This window comes from Anas acuta, chromosome 19 (assembly GCF_963932015.1).
Source record: "Anas acuta chromosome 19, bAnaAcu1.1, whole genome shotgun sequence".
NCBI classification, from domain to species: domain Eukaryota; kingdom Metazoa; phylum Chordata; class Aves; order Anseriformes; family Anatidae; genus Anas; species Anas acuta.
In genome coordinates, this window is record NC_088997.1 from 4,759,502 (window position 1) to 4,778,560 (window position 19,059).

The window sequence follows — 19,059 nt, forward strand, 5'->3', positions numbered from 1 at the left end:
CTTTAGAGCTGAGGCTCGCACCCATCACCCCACCTTTGGGTATCTTCTGCAAACAGGAACTTGTCCTGGCTCGCAGCTCAGCCCCAGCAGTTGCCCATCATGGAGACCAAAGCGAGGGAGAAGATGGCTTGGCTAAGGCAAGAAGGGCTCGGTAGGTCGGTCAGCACAGACAAATCCCCGCGGGCATTGCAGCCCTCCCTGTGGCTGTGTGTCGGTGCAGTCACAGCCGAGCTCTCTCCCCAGGGAGCCCCACCTTGGAGCAGAGGAAATGCCTGCAGACAGCCCTTTAAGGGGAGGAAAAAAAAGTCACAAATGCAGATGTTGCTAAAAACGCAGCGTGCGTCAGGCGCTGGGGATGGGGAGGGTTCCCACGCTCTGTTTGTTTTCCTCCTTGGGTCGGTTCTGAAGTTGCAGAAGTGCTGAGTGGCAAGAGGCTGCCGGGCTGGAGAACCACTTCCCCTTTCTCTCCTTGCCCTCGGCGGTGTCACCTCTGTTGACAGCACCGCAGAGCCCTTTTCGGGAAGCCGTGGCCTTGTTTTGCTCTGTGCTGGGCTCCTTTCTGTTCTGAACCTCAGAGGGGCCCGGCCGTGTCCGTGCCAGCTGCCCCTGCTAATACACACAGCAGCGCAGAGTGGTCCTGAGGCTTTTTCTTGCCTTTTCCATCTCCTGCTTCTTGTTGTGGGTTTTTTGTTAGTGACGGGTGCTGCTTTGCTTTTCCCAGTCCTGTGCATGAGGATAACTGCTGTCGCTGTTCACCAGACTTAAATTGTGAATCATTTCACCAGGCTCCAACGCTCAGCAGAGCTTAAACTGGGAGCCAAGCATTGCCCTCCTCTATAGAAGTCACAAATACTGCTGTTGTAGGCAATAATTAAAACAAAGTGCTTTAAAAAACAGGCAAGGGAAAGAGGGAGGATGAAAACTGATGCACGGGTGAGCCGGAGGAGTTTGGGCACTGCTCTAGGCAGGGATGCTGGAGCTGGTGATGCTCTTGACTGGAGGTTTGATGGAGAAGGACCCTCAGATCCCAGCTGTGCTGACCACCCTGGGCTGGGGCTGGTGCTGGAGGAACTGGGGTTTCGTCCCTCGTGGGCGAGTGGGCACACAGCAGGTGATGCTGTGTCCCATGCTGTAGGGAAAGAGCCAGCTCCTGCCTGCTTCAGCACGGACCTGGGCACTGTGCTCCCAGCTCCAGCTGCTGCCCCTCGGTCAGCCCCGGGGTTAGTTTTGCCCTGTGTGATGGGAATGAGAAGAGTCCTAACCTGCAGCCCCCTACCTACGTGCTGCCACCCACTAGAAGTGGTTAAATCCCTTGGGGTGAAACCTAGGGCACAGGCTAAGGGCTGCTAATGCTGCCTGTAGGCTTGGCTGATAAAATGAACTAGGTGAGAACAGGCTGTGATTGCCGGCTTCTTTCTCCTCCCTGACGTGTGTTTGCCTCTGTGGTGAGGTTGTAAAGGGAGGAAGAAAAGGTGAGAAGTCATCTGAGTCTGCAGCCTGGTCTGAAGGAGCTCTGTGCGCCTGCTCACCCCGCTCTAGTACCCAGGCTTTAAAAAATTTGCAGCTTGAGGGCTTTCAGAGGATCTGTGTGCCAGCAGGAAGGCTCAGGCAAAATTCTGACCTGAGCAGGGTCTGTGTGCTGTGCCCAATTATTTCTACTTCTTCTTTGGCACAGAGAAAGATCTCTGATCAATTTTAATTTGCAAAGAGTGATTTTTTTTTCCTTTTTAAAGTTCTGTCTTGCTGAAACATCCAGTGCGTGTTTTGACGTCTGCTATAATTCTAGAAAATAGCCCGGGGAGAAACCTCCTCGGCAAGGAGGGTGCAGCCTGCACAGCGGGGTGTGCTGCGGGTTCAGAAAGGGGCTTCCAGGAATTTGATTGTGTGATATCCCCACCAGGAAAACAGGGAGATGCCCGGACGTGTGTGTGAGGTTAGGGGGAAATCCAGCCGTAACGTGGGGTTTGTAACTCCCCGGTTCAGGAACCCAGCAGGTGATGCCTGGGGGTAAAGCGGTCAGCCCCAAAGCAGGAAGGCAGCTCGTGGCACGCTGGCTCCTGGATCTCAGTCACGCAGGATTTCTCTGTGATGCTGTTGTCTTCAGTTGTGGTTAGGCACTGATCTGCCCCAAGGAGCCACCAAAAAGTGTCCCTGGGGCAGCAGCAGTGGGGACATGGCCCTGCAGGCGGTGACCTGGCGCGGTGCGCCGCTCGCCCTCCCTCCTTACATAGAGGTTCTTCAAATATATGCCGGGGCTTTTTGCCCTATTGTTATTTCCTGGCCCTTGGCCCTTAAGGGAAGGGAGTAAATAATCATTTCTGTTACTTGCTTAAGCGGAGAAAGGAACTGAGACGTTCCCAGTCTCTTCTCTGGTTGACAAGGACACACCGCCTGCTTTTTGAGGGCATGGAGCTGCTGCGGTGCCTGATGCCAGGGACTCTCCCATCCTGTCTTATCGTGCTCATCAACCATCCTGTTGACTGTAGGATTGTTTTTGGCTTTCTTCAAAGCGTGTACGACGATCTCATCACTTCTGAGAAAAGCAGGAACCCTGAACTGTGCTGCAACAGGATGGCTTAATTGCAACATCTGTAGAGAGCTCTGCTTTTTCCATGTGCCGCAGCATCTTAGAGAGTTACTGGAAGATGTGCTCAAACTCTCAGCTGTACCACGGAGCTTGAGGACTCCTGGTATTGCCCCTTCCCACAAACCTCTCTCCTCATTTGACTCCACTTGCTGCCCTGATTTTTGCCCTTTATGATGTCTGAATTGAACAGCACTACACTTTTGCTTTTAATTTGTCAGTCTTTGAGTAAAACATCACACAATTTGTAGTATTCTCATGGCTTCTTAATCTGTTGCATGCACTAATTAATTTTCTTTTGGCTAACTGCTGAAGGAAGACATTTGTTTCTACAGGGCATCAGCTGTGCCTGAACCACAAAGCACGGGGTTAACAGGATCCATAATCGCAGCGATGCGTGGGCTTGCCGTATTAATCACCATTTAGAAATGTGGATCGCTCATCTTGGCTTTCAAGTCCAAAATATAGCCATAGGTTAATCCCCTCTGCCTGCTCAGGTTCCACCTCTGTGGGCAGAACAGCACCCGGCACATGTTCAGCTTTCTGAGGCTCCTCTGTGATGTTTGCAGTACTTTTGGGGGGAAGTTCTCTACCAACAAAATAATTTGAACTAAATCTATTTTGTGCAAAAGAACAGAGCACTCATTCCGTGAATCCAGCCGATTTTGTTGCTTTTCTCCTTCTAAAAGACAATAAAGCGATTCCCTGGCTCACTGTTTGTGTCTCTTCCCTCGCAGCATCAGCGAAAGCTTCCTGACGGTGAAAGGAGCGGCACTCTTCCTGCCCCGAGGGAACGGCTCCTCCACTCCCAGGATCAGCCACAGGCGCAACAAGCATGCAGGTAGGTGCAGCTGAGGGCTGAGGCTCCTCTGCTCTCCTCTTTCCCAGTCCACCTTTCTCAAATTCGTTCTCAGCAGATGGCACACACATTGCTGGTTTGCACCAGCTGTGCCTTAGAGCTAGATCTCCCAGCCTCGGGACTTAGAGATTTTATACCAGTAGGAAAAAAAAAAAGTTTCAGTACTCTTTGTAACCCAGCAAAATCAAACAAAAAGAGTGACTTTGGGGCAGTAATCACGGCATTGTGAAGGGTTAAGAACTGCCACCCCAAAAAAAGGTCCTGCTGTACCTTCTGTGTGAGGGAGGATTGTACTCAAAGTCTCTTACGCTGTGCTCGAAAACCTGAGGTTAGATACGAGATGAGTAATTGCCCTTCCCGATCTGAGAGTTACTCCTGATGGAGGAAGGGGAGGCTGCTCACCTCTGTGTGGTGGTGAGGAAACTTCTGAGCAACGTCGGAGTGACTTTGCAGACGTATCAGCAGTGAATAATGTGGAGGCAGGCAGAATCCCGCCCCCTTTATCACCTGGACGTTAGATTTGTGTTTTTGCTTTGACTCTTTGTTTGAAAAGTCAGTCTGAATAATGAAACTCAAACATTTCAGGGTAGGTTGTTTTCCGATGTGTGCGTGGTGCTTATTCACTGACGGTGTGTTACAGGGATCAGATAGTGTGGGGTTTTTCCCTGCCATTAAACTATCAGCAGGAAAAAAACAACGTGCAGAACTTCGGGCTTCTGTGTATGGGGCAGAGGCAGAAGCAGAGAGGCTGGAGCTGTCATTCTTTGCCAAAAAGTGCCCCCAAAAAGTGAGTTGATCTGGTTCCAGGTGCAGGTTTCTCTGTGCTCTGATACCATCAGTGTCACCCAGCTCTCCATCCGGCAGTTACTGGGCTGATCCACCTCACAACCTGTTCACAAACGCCTTTATAGGAAGAGTTTAAGTCAAAAGGCAGTTAATTACACACAGCTACACATCACACACAGCATAATCAGTACCCAGAGTGCTTTGACTGAAATGCATTAATTGCCAATTTTCAAAGGAAAATAAATTGTTCTAAAGTTAATTCAAAGCTGGCCCTTCTCATTGGAGCTGAAGTGGCTTTGCCTTGCACAGGAGCCCAGCTGAAAGTTGGGCAGGTTTCCCTGTGAGCCCACGTGAGGCATTGCAGACAGCTTTGGGTCTCTTGCTGCTCACGTTCTACTTGCTACAGATAACCTATGAGAGGTTTGGAGAGCTTGGTGGAAAATCCTGGTGCTTGGCTAATCAGCACAGAGATTTTTGGAAGCTGGGCTGCCAAGAAAGCAAACCTGGTGTGTTGTAACTGCTTACAGCAAGGTGCTCTGTATTTAAGAGGCTGGCTTGCCTAAGGGATGGGATTTCTGTTCTTAGAAGACTTCACTTAGGGGGCGAGAGTTCCAAGGCATCAGCACTCGTCCTTTCCTCAGCTTCCCTGCTGGTCAAGTGATGTTAATGCTGTGGCATTTTTATAAGGCACTTGGAGATTTCCCTGCAAAGTGTCCTTTGAACGAGCGCACCCCATTCATCTCTTCTGTGGACCTTCCTGACGTGCAGCATGTTCCGGCAGACCAAGGCACGGAGGGATCCGTGTGCCTCCTTCCTGAGCAAAACATCTGTGCCACCAGAACTAAACCAGCAGCACAGGGAGGGTGATTCAGGGAGTGGAACCGGCCGCTGGCGGTGAGCTCGTTGTGCAGCACAGGAAGCAGCCTCCTTCCTCAGCCTCTGATGATCCGTGCTCTGCTTCCATCCCACGTGTGTCGAGGCTTATCTCTGGCACACAAAGCCAGAAGGGGGCTGGGGAGCGGGCGTAACTTCCCCGTACATCGTGCCTTTGGATGCAGTCGTGCTTCAAGTGGCCGCGGGATTGTGTTCCGGGAAGGCTCCCAGACCTCCCAGACCTCCCTCCCTAATTCATCGGGGTGCAAGAACCCAGCGTGAAGAGTAAATGCGTAACAGGAAATAATTAATGCTCACACCCATTTCTTTAATTGTATCACCTTCAGAAATGGAAATTGCTTGCTGGCAGACAGACTAGATAAGGTCCCAGCTGTCTGCCCCTCTCCCCGGGTGGTCCTGCGTGCCGTGCCACCCGGATCTGGGGGCTTGCTTTCATGCTCTGGTGGTGCTGGAGAAGGCCAGAAAAGGATGCAAATTCCCTGGGGCTTTTGCCATCTCTGGAATACTATAAATTGGTTTTAAGATCCCATCTGAGCACTAATGCTTTGCACCTAGCCTGCCAGCTCGGAGGAAACAAAGGCATCTGCTTGCTGCTGGACAATGTGATAGGAAGCAGCAGCCGTGCCAGGAATGCCAGCAGAGCCGGCAGCTCTTCACAGGGCAGGATGTGGTATCTTTGTGCTGATTCTGGCATGCTAAAACCTTCCTTTGGCTTTTTCTTCATCCAGCAAGCTTACAGAATGCCTTGTGTGTTTGGGGCTGGAAGTGCTGCACGTCAAGCGAAGCTGGCCGAGGAAGCAGTGCTTTGGTCTCCAGCTCTGCGGCTTCCAAGGCTGGTGGGCAGCAGGGAACAGGAGAGAGTGGAATAAACTTTCTGAGGGTTGAGGGTTAACGGAGCTCCTTGCCTGAGCCTTGCAGAAAGGGGTCTTAGAAACCTCCTCAAGTATTATTCATCTCTGGGAACTTCAGCTCCTAAACTGGTTCCTGACATTGAGTTAGCGGCAGCAATAGGTGGAAACTTTTATGTTTTGGGGAGGGAAAAACCAAAATGAAGCATCTTTTGTTTCACGTTGCTTCAGACACGTGGATACCCCAAATTGGGTGCTTGCTGGCACCTGCAGCAGTGGGAGTGTCGAGCCTGCTGGGCTCCTGGTCCCTGCTGCAGCTGGGGCTTGGAGGAACTGAGCAGGGCTCGTGCACTGGTGTTGACACAGGGAAATCCTGTCTCCCACTGCACCCCTGGGAGGAGAAGCATCTGATGGATGAGCTGGCCTTTCCTTCGTTAACTGTCTCCCTAAATAATTGCTGGTTAGGGCAGCGTGTGCCAGCACCGAGAACAATGTCCTGGGGCAGGAAGCGGCTTCGGGTGCCCGTCACCTCTGCTGCTTTGTGTGGGACTGCTCTAGCACGGCTGCTCGCCTCGATTTCCCACCCCCCAGTGAAAACGCTCTCCCGGAGCATTGACTCATTCTCCATATGCTGAAACGTGTCTAAAGGAGGAAGGAAGGGGGGAGCAGTGCATGCTGCGTCCTGTGTAGCCCGCTCTGCACAAGCTTATCTTCCTCCCACCAGGAGAGGGGCTGCAGCAGCGATAAGTGACTACAATGCTCTCCTTAAGCAGCGTTTTCTTTCTTTCCCTACTCCTATGTGGCACTTCTGGGTGCTGCCCCATGCCCGAGCTTCCCTTATTTCTACAAATCCCCGAAACTTTGTCCCAAATGCTCCAGCACTCCTGCTCTTCGCAGCAGCGTTGCCCCAACTTAGCTTCTCCACTGCATAGGGGTGGCAGAGGGCAGGAGAGGGAAGGCTCCTTGGCTTGACAATGTGTGCCACCTGGCAGCCTTGAGCTTTCCTTTCTGGGAACGCAGGTGAAATTTCCAGGTAATGATCAAAAAAAGCAGCTCGTTGCTGGAGGTGCTGTTGCTCGCTGATGCCCGGCGGGCGATGCGCTGAGCAGAAAGCTCGTGGCTCCCTGCGGGCCAGGGAGTGGAGCACAGGAGTAGTGATGGAAAGCACCTCCTATGTCTGTCAGATGTCTGCTACTTGAGGATCCTGTGCCCCTCAGGCCTTTTAAGGCTTCACAGTTACTGTGTGGCTGCTATTTTCTTTCTTTCACTATTTCTCAGCCTCACCAGTAAAGGAGTGGCAAGCATCTTCTAGGAAAAATTACAGTTGTGTCATTTTCAGGTGGTAATTCGTAGATACTCTTGGATGGGGTTGGCACAGAAGTGTGTGGGCTGTACGATGGGACCAAACCTCACCTAGAAGGGGACCCTTCTGTCTAGGTGAGAGTTTTGCTCTGAGTACTAAATTGGTGGAAAAGGAATGGCAGACTCCTGATGCGAGCCACGCGGTAGATGAGATGTTGAACCACGAGGTAGGGTCCATTTCTGCTTGGCTTGTTTTACCTTTTAAAGGAACAAAGAGTACTGAAACTTTTTTTTACTTCTGTTCAAAAGATAACAGGATTTAGCGGGAGAGAGCATGGTGAAATGTGAACAGGTGAGCACACGGAGCAAAGAGCAGCTGACTAAGAGCTGGAGTTTTGTCATCTGGGGGTGGGTGGAAGTGGCGACACTCACTGTGACGTGTCAGATTTCCTGGGGGACATTTGCTCTGGCTGGACAGCGAGGAGCTTGCATGTGATTTAAAGCTATTTTTGAGTGTTCACCTTTCCTTCCTTCCTCCAGGGGATCTCCAGCAACACCTGCAGGCCATGTTCATACTGCTCCGCCCAGAAGACAACATCAGACTGGTAGGCTGGCTTTTTGCTTATCTCCTGCTAGGAATATAAAGGTTAAGTTCCACTTGACAAATACACCTGTGTAACTCCTGAAAGCAGTGTTGTGTGTGTGTGCCAGTGGTTTCATCGTCAGGTCTGGGGAGTCCTCTCAACAACCACAAGGGGAAAAAAGCAACTTATTATAGGCCTGCTTGTTCAGGGAGACAAATTGTATGGCAAGCAGACTGCCTTTGTCTGAACCAAGTACTGAGTAGTTCTGTGCTCTGGCAATTGTTACAGCCCTTTCTGAGAAGCTGGGTAAGTTAACTTGGTGTCCTATTAATATATCAGGAGTAGATGACTTACGTCTGACCAGCACAAATACCTGCCTCTCCCTGTTAGCTCAGCTGTATTCCTCACTCTGCTCTCCTAACTGGTTGCATCCCAAAATGCTGAGGCTTATCCGGAAGGAATGAACAAGATCCCCGTGTGGCTATGTACCCATGTTGATTCCTGTCTTTCCGCTTTTTTGGGTTGTTGCATCCTATAATGATAGGTTGAAAACCAAGTGCTGCCATTTATAGCATTGATAGGCTGCGTTAGAGACCTCCAGAAGCTGAAGAAGAGCAGTGAGGAATTTGTCTAGGACATGTTGAAGTGCTCTACAAGGTCAGGCATGACTGCAGTGCCTCTGCATCTCTCATCACTTCATAGCCTGAAGTTCCTTTGCCGTGTTGTCTTGGTGCATCTTAGCAACGTGTGCCCAAAGCAGGATTGCCAGCCTCAGAAGTGTTATTCTGGCACCTCGACTTTGTTGAATCCTCCTGAGCTGTGCTGGAGTCGGACTGATCTTAGGAGTATAGTTATAAAACAGACCAAGTTACTACAGAGTGCTTTAACTCTAAAAGCAACCACAGAAACTAATTTGTCATACGCAAACTGAAGGACCTACTCCCAAATTTTGTCAGGCACACCTTGCTGTCGTGAAGATTTCAGTGAAAGTGATGGGACTGGGGGGTTCTCAGTGTTTTTCAAAATCTGAGCCGGGGTTAGAACATTGGAAGCTATTGAACAAGTCATTGTTCGGCAATATCACTGGCTACATTGTGTGATTTGGGACAAATTAGCCTTAACAGCTGAATGAGGACTTTGTGGGCTGAGACATAAACCCTTTTGTTCAGAGCTCCATTTGGAATGCTGAAATCTTGCATGAGGTTAAGTTCGATAGTCTACTTGAATTTAATTGATTCTTGACGAACGAAGGGTGTGCAGAGCTGCAATAGACTCTCTCATAAAATAGTAGATACAAATGAGATTTGAAATATAAACAGTACCGAGAGAAATGCATTCTTGTCTTCTTGTGTTGGCTGCTGTCACTCCGAGGGCAGGCTTCACAGCTCAGAGGGCAGCGGAGGAATCCAATCCTCTACAAACCCACACTTAAGTTCTGGAACAACTCTTGTTTCTGTTGGAGCTACTGGCAGAGCTTTTAGCTCTAAATGAGCAGAATCAGAGGAATGGTGTGAGTGTAAGATCAGTAGGAAGGAGGAAAAGGAGTTGAAAGTGTACAAACTGATGTAAAGTATTCCTGGGGCTCAGCGGAGCAGGGAGTTGTTCACTTATATGTGTTTAATAATAAAAGAATACTTCAGAAGACTCGAGCACTTCTTTTTGCCTTCAAATCAAATGTCCCAGTGAGAACTGTGATCCTGTATGAAACACCTGCTACCCTGTAGCATCAAAAAGATGAAAGGTCAGTATGAACTTACACTTTGGAAGGTGCTGTTCATGAGGGCAGGTAAAATACTCAACACTTGGGATGAAACAGGAATGCAACAAAAGCTAAAGTTGGCTTGTGTTTAGGTGAGCATAAAACTTAAGCAAAACGTTGCTGGTCCTGGGAGGATGCAGAGAACTTTTTGTTCATGAATAGACTATAAATAATGTCACCAAACTGAGGAGAAGGCTCTGTGCAGATGAGCTGTAGAGAAACCTTCCCACGTCATCATGGTCTCTGAAGCTAGGCCGTCCTCCATAGGTTGATTGGGATTTCAAATGCCTTAATTTAAAAGGCAGCAGACCATTTAGTTACTTGGTGCACTCCTACTCTTGGGTAAGCATAAGGACTTAGTGCTTAATGAAGAGATCAGACATCCAATTTGCATTTGCTGGGCATATTCAGCCTCTAATAGTAACTTCTGAGCTTGACTGGTTTAGGACGTGAAGCTCACTTTTACGTTATTCCAGCAAATTTAGCAGAATGCGTTATCTGCTCCACTGATGGCCCTTTGCTTTGAGGGAAGGATGGAAGTGTTGGTCTGGAGAGCCTCAACAAGCCATGCTCTGTTTCTCTTATCTGGTCCCCTGGAAATCCTCCCCCAGTGACGTGGAGCTGTGTGACCTTGGGTTGCTGTTTGGCCAGTCCCCTGCTAAAGGGTCTTACATTAAAGCCACACTTCTAATTACTGCTAGCCAAATTGGTTTAGCAAAGCAAGTTAGATTATGGTAATCCTCTTGCTGCTGCACTGTCCTCGAGCAGCAAACAGCACTCATGGGGATGCCCTGGACATGGCAGCTCTTGGCTGCTTGTTCCTGCTTTAGGCAAATCTTCGTTGCTCTTTGAGGTTTGGATCCTAATGTCGATGCTGACTCTAACCACCGAGACCTCGGTGAATGCTTGCTCTTCTAGGTTGAAGAGCACCCTTTCTGTTTTGCTGCCAGTGGTGAGCTGTAGAAACAGCCTCCCTTGGCAGAACACGCACCTCGAAGGCCTGCCCGCTTTGATCCGCCGCCTTCCCAAAGGAACCCCAGTGACTCGAGGCGCAAGGAGGAAAATAAGGCTGGTTTTAGCATGACTTATCCTAAAGAGACGGGGTGGGGCACAGTCTTGCTGTACAGAGCACATCTGTCTGCTGGCATCAGCCTTTGGGTACCTTCTGTTAGTCTTAGACTAATAGGATGAGTCTAGAAAGCGCAGCGAACACTTCTTCTGCCTGCACTTGCTCTTCCACCCCCAGCACCAGGGCTGCTGCTCCCCGCAACACTGGGAAGCTTTTCAAGCTGCTCTCAGCATTGTCTCCTGTCCTAGAGAAACGGTGAGCTCTGATTTAATTGCCATGTGCTGTTTTAACCTCTGTTGTAGGTGGCCGAGAACTACTGGCTGGTGGATAGGCGAGGGGTGAGGAGTCCAAAAAGTGTTGCAAATAAAACGTTGTCTGCTGCAGATAGGGATAGGCAAAGCTCACAAAGCTGAGCTCCCTTCCCCGGGCTCCTTGCAAAACAGCAGTCTGTCTGTACGACTTGCTTGAGTCCCTTCGATTCTCACTTCCCTTTGGCTCCTGGAGGAGCGTTACGCCTTGGTGCAGGCTTTCAGGAACTTCCTCATCGGTCTGATGCACACAACTTAGCTGCACGGCTGCTTTCTGAACGCTGTTAGTGATATTTGGGCTGGGGGAGCATCCAGGCGTTCTCCAGTCCTGCTGGATCTCTCTTCTTCCACGGGGTGCATGTGGTTGTGCCAGGAGCAGCGAGGCACCGCGACTTTCACCCTCAGAGCAATCTGCGCCCAGCCACGAGTACGGCGCAGTGCTACAGGAACCTCAGCTGTCTGGGAACAAAACCCTGTGAGGGTGAAAAGGATGGTTTACAGCCTTGCTGGAGGTGTAATGCTCCGTGAGGGTGCATAAACCAGGGCTGTGTAGGCTGCTGCTTCACCACAGCCTTGGTAGGACGGAGCAAGCCTACAGAAAAGTGTGTTAAGGCCCCGGGAGCACCCCAGCTGTCGAGGAGAGCTTTGTGTGTAAGAGCAAGTCACTTCTCCCTGCTCTGCTGGTTCCCTGGCTGAGCAGTCCGGGCCATCACATCCGTGCAAGCTGTGTCACCGCTTCTGCGCCTGCCACTCAGCATGGAAAGGTGGCTCGTGAAGGTCGTGCTGTGTGTCCTGCTGCCTGCACTGCTCACCTCTCTCCTTCGTTTCCTTAGGCAGTAAGACTGGAAAGCACGTACCAGAACCGCACCCGCTACATGGTGGTAGTGTCTACCAACGGCAGGCAAGACACGGAGGAGAGCATCGTCCTCGGGATGGATTTCTCTTCTAACGACAGGTACGTGTGCTGTCTGGGTGGGCAAGTCCTTGTGTTCACCACGTGTTGAGTCAAGTGCAGAAACCCCTGGCTGGTATCTGCTTTCTGGAGGCTGCTGCAGGTCTTCCAGCCTAACGCCTTTTTTCAGAACCAGAATTCCAGAATTGAAAGGAGTTCAAAGGAAAAAAAAAAAAAAGGAAACAGCACAGGTCAGCATTTCCTCCAAGTCTCAGGCCTGAGTGAGTACATTAAGAGCCCTAAGTGGTCTCTGAAAGGCAAGGTCCCTAACCCTTGTATCTGCACATGAGATGTGGGGAGGACTTGGATGCAAAGAAGCAAAGCTGTGATTTGAGAAGATGGACATCAGGGTTCAGGAGAGCACTTAGGAAATCGACTGCCAGGCAGCGCTTTGCCAAGGTCAGGGCACAGAGGGCCCGATGGGAATGTCAGGGTTGCTGATGGCACATCTGACACAACGCGTGTTCTCCCTAGGCATTAGTGTGTCATCGCTGTAGCAAAAGCTTCATCGATTTTAGTTGCTGCTCACCTCTCCAAGGGCTGGAGAACGTGGCTGGGAGCAGCTTTTGCTGCAGGAGTGACTGCAAGCCACGAGACAGCATCCCCAGCAGCAGAAATTTGGAGAGGGCATGGGGGCGCACAGATCTTTTAACGAATTTTAAGTAAATCTTGGTCTACATAAGAAAAAAAAAAAAAGCAAAACATTTTGGAAGTTTTTGTACAGGCGCTTTTTTTCTAGCTCTGATTTTAGACATGGAAGTGAATCTTGCTGATGACCGCAGTTGGTAGAAATTACTTTCAGGCAGTTAGCAGGGTCACTAGAAACCTTTTGGAACTATTTGGCCATGAAATGACCTTCCCAGCAGCCTGCTGAGCACGACAGCCACCACGCTTAGTTTCGAGTAGCTTGATTGGGATGCTCAGCTCAAGGGATGCCTGCTGAAAAGGGGGAGCAGCCCGATGCTGCCGCTGGCTCCCGGGTCCCTGCCTGTGCGTGTGTGCACAGCTGCAGCTCAGAGATGCTCTCGGGGTAGTGTAAGAATAACTTGTCCTTGCACAGGTTGCTGTGAGCCTGGAACCTGCTGTTGGCTGTGATACACCAGCACAGCCACCTTTGATAGCTGAGAGCTCACTGGCATCCGGGCTTTAATAACATAGCGGGGTTGTTTCAGCTTTCTCCTAGAGTTACTGAGGTTGTGGATGGTCAGTCTGATCCTCCCTCCCCTAGCCCACTTGGTATTTATAACTCAATATAGACTTGTTGCTATGGTCTCTGATAAGCGGTTGCTGAACAGTATCACTAAAAATACCCCGGCCACCTTGGGAAGCCTTTTAAAAACACATCTTTCCATGAGCTCATCTCATGTTGTCAACAGAAATAGCTGCGTGCCGCAGTGTCTCCTTGTGCTGGGCACCGGTCGCTCCGAGGCGTGCGCGTTTCCAGGGCTTCGTGCCTGCTGACCCTCCGAAGCCTCACGTCTTGCCCTCTTCCCCTACTTTTCATGAGCTGCAGGCACCGATGGGGGCTGTTAGGGCTGGTGGAAATCTGAGAGCAGCTAGAGCAAAGCCTAAGGACAGGAGGCGAGTGGCTCTGACTCTTCTCCAAGATGCTGCCTCGATTATGGACCAATTTTGCAGCTTTAAGACTGCGCTTTTTTGTTTGACAGCCTGCTACAGGTTGTGTTGTGGTTCCTCTGCCCATGCCTTTTTCTATCACTTGACTTCTGCTTTGAAATTGGCCTTTTGCTTAGCCTTTCAGAAAGCAGGTGACCATGAGGGCAAAGAGGTCAAAGCAGCTGAGAAAGGAGTAGGATCACCAAGAGGTGGCTGTGCTCAACCTGTAGGTGCGGGAGGGAGTCACCCTACTACTGCACCACACTGGTCCCAGTTCCCAGCACCTGTGGCCGAGGGACAAACAAGAAAACAAAGCTGGGGATCGCAAAATCAGAGCGAGAACCAAACCACTTAACACTTGAGCCTGAGCTAAATTAATGTGTAAAGAAAGCCTTGAGCTGACCCAACACTGAGAGCCTCTTCTGACCTGTGTGGAGCTTGCTGCTTCTGAATCCTGTTTGCTTTTCCCCTGGGTTTACATTAACCCCTTAAGCTTGGTTGAAAGAGCACTGCTGTACCTTGTATCTGGTTGATAATCCCTGCCAGACACCTGTAGAAAACAACACTGACTCTGTTTGTTCCTGAAGCAACCGTGGGATCTATTTTATTTATTTTTTTCCTAATGAATACAAATGTCTGCAACCATTGCTGTGAGATCTGGATAATTGCACGGTGCTGTCGTAGATGCCCTGACCTCCTCTCTCTCATTGCAGTAGCACTTGTACAATGGGTTTGGTGCTGCCGCTGTGGAGTGACACCTTGATCCACCTGGATGGGGACGGGTGAGTGTCCTTTGTACCTTCTAGGTTGGTAGCAGAGGGTCTTAGTGATGCAGTATGGGGTACGGAGGAGGCCTCAAATGAAGTCATGGCCTGAGCAGGTCCAGCAGGCCTCCTGCTGCTGACCTGTCCCAGGTTGGTAGACTTAAAGCCCCTAAATCACAGCGGCTGTCACAGGGAACACCCATAATTGACTTCCCTGTGAATAAACACGCACCGAGACAGTGGCTCGTGTGTGTGTTTAAGCTGGAGTAAAGGAGCTTTTGCTGCTGAGTGGGTGTGTAGTGAAAGCTTCTTAAAGGGATCCTATTATGTGTTCCTCCACCACGCTTGCAGCAGGCAGCGCTCTGCTGAACATGAAGTAAGAATGATGTGTCTCTGCCAAGCAGATGCCTGACTTGCAGGCTCCTGTTTGTGCCAGTCACAAAGGCTGTCCGGCGCAGCGCTTGGAATGACTTCTCTTTCCTTGGTAGCTGCCCCAGGATCACTTTAGCTGCACTCTGTTGCTCCCAGCTGTGGCACTGAATTTGTGTTGCCAAGGTAATCAGCACAGCCCAGCACTGTGCCCCTGTCTTAGTTTTGTTCCTGAACAGCAGCCGCTTTAAAAAAAAGTCACTTTAGAGCTTTTAGCCTGCTATTTTGATCTGTTTGCTAGCTGAACTCAGCAGTGTGCATAGGGCTAGTCCTTTGCTGTTCTAGCGTGCTACAAACTCTGTTGTTAACTGAAAACCTACTTTTGGAACACGTTTTTACTGTGCCTTTTTTCTTCTCTCCAGTGGGTTCAGCGTATCAACAGATAACAGGGTTCACATATTCAAGCCAGTGTCTGTACAGGCGATGTGGTAAGCACTTACTGTAATCTGTCCCAGTGATCCTTTTTCCAAGGTGTTTTGGCTTCTCGGGCTCTTAAAAAGCAGGTGCTGCTTTGCGTTACGGGTATCCTGAGACCTGCTCAACAGCCAGCAGTCTCCTTCAGGGACAGGGAAGGAAGTTTGATGCCAAAGGAAAAAAAGAAAAGCCTGCAAGTGCTGGTAGGCAGCAGCGAGCTCATAACATTGCTGGAGCCGCGCCTTCATCGCAGCTGGGGGCAGGAGGGAATAGGGCAATTTTCTTTGCAAAGGGCTGCTGCTTTGAAGCTCTCCAAAGCAGAATTTTCTATTAATGCGAGCATGCATTTGAAATATTTTATTTGACGTAAATAAGGAAATACACTCTGTACGTATTTTAGGAGTCTCTGTTTCCAGTGAGACATGTACATTGTGATAGCAAGAAGGAAAGAGAAGCTGCCTGCATTTTTCTTTCCTTTTAGGGTGGTTCATGTAAGAATGTAGTGGCCATTAAAGTATTTCTGGCTCAAGCTTCTTTGCATTGCAGAAATACATCCCCCGTCAGGGTGTCATGCTACTGTGTCACCCCAGTGATTTTGACCTGGATTCTTCTGATCACAGTCAAAGATTTAAAACAAGCTAAAAATAGGGGAGAGGGATTTGTTTCCCAGCAGCAGCTGAAGAAACTTCTAACATCCCTCATGCAGTGAGGGAGGGCAGACACCCAAACACCTCAGTGAAGTCAAGCCCTAAACCCTGGGGTGTGCAGCTCTCTATGTCTCGTTCCTGGATGTCCCTGCCCTGCATGTGGAGAGGTGACAGCACAGCAGGATTGGTCAGAGCACCCATATGGGATACAGTTGCTGTGCATCATACTCACAGCTTAGGCAGTTGGTTTTGGAGCCAGTGACACAGGTGCCTCTGCCCTCTGAATTTTGGGTATCTTTGCTCTAATCTGGGCAAGAGGAGTGTGTCTTCAGTTAAGGCAGCAGGCTCTTGCAGTGTGGTGATCCTTGCAGGACAGCCCCTGCCCAGGTAGCACCAGACTTTGTACCCACTGGGTCACGAGCAGCACCCAGGATTTGGCAGCTGCTTTGTGCTCAGTGCCAGCCTGAGGAAGAAATAATAATCCTGCAAGTATTTTTTCCCCTTCCTAGGTCTGCCCTGCAGAGTTTACACAAGGCTTGTGAAGTGGCACGAAGCAACAATTACTACCCAGGGAGCCTCTTCCTCACGTGGGTCAGTTACTATGAGAGCCACATCAACTCCGACCAGTCGTCGGTCAACGAGTGGAATGCCATGCAAGATGTGCAGTCCCACCGGCCCGACTCGCCTGCCCTCTTCACAGATGTGTAAGTCGGTCCCACTCTGCTGAGCGGAGGTGTTTGGCTTTTGAGCAGTGCAGCCTCCAGAAGAGGAGGCCTGGTTGCACAGACTTTGCTCGTAATTAGGTACTAATGAGGAGAGATTTCCTGTTCAAGGTAATAAACGGACCTGGTTAGGTAAACACCGGTGCTGGAAGTTTTGCCCTCTTGGGGCTCCCTTCCGTCTCCTCCAGCCTCTGTTTTCATTTTGTTTGTTTACCTTGGGCTTTAGGCTCTCGTATCTTTGCAAGGTAAGTGCTGTGTTACTGCAGTAGAGATAGGTGTGGTGCAATCTGCTGCCTGGGCCTTCCTGTTTGTTAGTTTTGTCCTCTGGTTTCCAGGCCTGGTGCTGTCTGGAAGGAACAGGTTTCTCTGGACTTTGCTCTTACACTGAAGCATGTCTCAGCACATGTTTGGAACAACATGGTCTTTATTCCTTACACGGTTCGTTTTGGTGTGAAGCCTTTAGGTAGGGACTTAAGTCTGTGAGCTTGGAAGCATCCTCTTTGGCATCCATCTGATACACAAGAGAATGAGGACAAGGAGCAGTGCCAGTTTTCTTGGCTCTGAGGAGCTCTTTAAGCATGGAACAGGGCTGTCTGGAGGTCCCAAGCTGTCTCCAGCTAAATGCTTGGATGTCTGGTGATGTACGGCCTAAAACAGTGGCTGACGTAGATGCGTAGTCAGTTTGGAAAGGCAGAATTTATAGGCTGTCAATATTCGAGGGTTACAACCTCTGTAATTAGTAATTGCTGATGGTACTGATACCATTTAACCTCAAAGTACTCTGTGTCCAGATGTGTTGCCAAGTATGAGGGCTTAGTTGCCTGGTTTTTAGAAGAAATGACTTCACAAGCCCCAGCTGCTTTCCCAGTGTAACGGTGCCATTGGCTGATTTATGCTCTCAGAGATTTCATTTTGTTGGAGTTCAGTGAGTGAATAACAATGCTAACGCAGTTATTCAGCTGTGAACAGGTCTTCACACTTGATTGTTTTTTAATGTATGAGGAGGGCGGCTGAGAAGTTTTGGCAGGGTGTCAGATTAATATTCTCGTAGCTTTTCATATATATATGTATTTTAGGTAGCCCACCCTTTCCCCGGTGGCAGGAATTGAATTATCTCCTGGGGACACCTGGGCAGCATTCTCTTAATCGATTCCTGGAGTAATGCTTGAGGTTAAAGGGACTGGGAACTTTGATGGTTTTTATTTGTGACCCACCAGTTGGGCACTTGTAAAGCAGAAGTGTCTGTGCTGTCGCCATCCTGGCAGCCTTCCAGAGGAACAGAAAGGTGGTGGGAGATGTTACCGCTGGGCCCCTTCTGAGATGGTGATGGGTCAGGCAGCTCTGTGCTGCTGCTCTGTTGCAACTTCCCCTGGTGTTAGGCAGGCTATTTTTGCAGCTGGTGATAAGGCCCCTGGCAGCAGAGGCTGGAGGAATGCACAGAGGCTTAGCTGCCCTCTTCTCTCCATGTAAGGAACTCTGGAGCTGTTACCTTTCCAAGAAAGGTAGGGAGAGGCTCAGATATTGCTCCAGAGAGTATAATGCAGCCTTCCCAATTTAAATTTTACCAAATACCAGAGGGTCTCTGGATGACTACAATGGATTAGGAGCGTTCAGTTGGTCTCTTTCATATACAACTGGGAATGTAAACCGGGCTTTACAGTCACCTGAATTCCTTTCAGCTGAGGATGTGCTTGGGGAAAGTAGCAGGAGTATCTGAGACTCTGTGGGGTATCCAGGCTGAACAATGCCAGTTTTAAAAGTGCCATAAGTTTGGTTCATTTCCCCTCCTGTTGACTCTGTTTCTCTCTTGTGATAGCCCGACTGAGCGGGAACGCACGGAACGGCTAATAAAGACCAAGTTAAGGGAGATCATGATGCAGAAAGATTTGGAGAACATCACATCAAAAGAGGTAAGTGGTGAGGGAGCAGCACCGGAGGCACTGTTGCACAAAGTAGAGAGCTCTTTTGGCCGTGAGAAAAGACCAAAAGAGAAAATTTCACGTGGTTTCCTTGTGTTCTTCCTCCCCACCCAGATACGCACTGAGCTGGAGATGCAGATGGTGTGCAACCTGCGGGAGTTCAAAGAGTTCATAGACAATGAAATGATAGTGATCCTCGGGCAGATGGACAGCCCCACGCAGATATTTGATCACGTCTTTTTGGTAAGCCTGACAGCAAGTTCCACAGAGCTCCAGCTGTGAGCACACCTACCCCTTCTCACCGTGCCCTGGTTGAAGCAGGGCTTTGGAGGAACTTCAGGGATCTCCAAAGGAGAGGTTGGCTGGTCCCGAGGTCACATAATGTTAAGCAAGACACAAAAAACTAGGGCTGTTGAGCACTGCTTGGCTGTGCTAAGTTTTACCAAATACCAGCGAATCTGTAGTCCCTGTCACTAGAGGGTGAAATGGAAAAAAAAAGTCTTCAATTTTAACTTCTCAGCGCTGTTTCCACTGACGTAAGACTAATTTTGTAGCTTCAGCTGGCCAGGGTACCCACACATCAAGTTCTTGGGAAGGACACAGCT

The 19,059-nt window shown here is 49.7% G+C and overlaps 1 protein-coding gene across 4 annotated transcripts in view; it reads left to right on the forward strand.

The window, feature by feature from the left end:
* SSH2 (slingshot protein phosphatase 2) overlaps positions 1-19,059 on the forward strand; it is an 89,769-nt gene that overhangs the window by 53,182 nt on the left and 17,528 nt on the right. For 3 of the 4 annotated variants that reach the window (XM_068656346.1, XM_068656347.1, XM_068656344.1), the window contains 8 exons: positions 3,322-3,425; positions 7,814-7,878; positions 11,827-11,948; positions 14,273-14,341; positions 15,115-15,180; positions 16,323-16,517; positions 18,352-18,445; positions 18,569-18,697. In XM_068656346.1, coding sequence (XP_068512447.1) covers positions 3,322-3,425; positions 7,814-7,878; positions 11,827-11,948; positions 14,273-14,341; positions 15,115-15,180; positions 16,323-16,517; positions 18,352-18,445; positions 18,569-18,697 — 844 coding nt within the window. Of the gene's footprint in view, positions 1-3,321; positions 3,426-7,813; positions 7,879-11,826; positions 11,949-14,272; positions 14,342-15,114; positions 15,181-15,241; positions 16,201-16,322; positions 16,518-18,351; positions 18,446-18,568; positions 18,698-19,059 lie in introns of those variants that run through there. The other variant, XM_068656348.1, reaches the window with a different exon arrangement.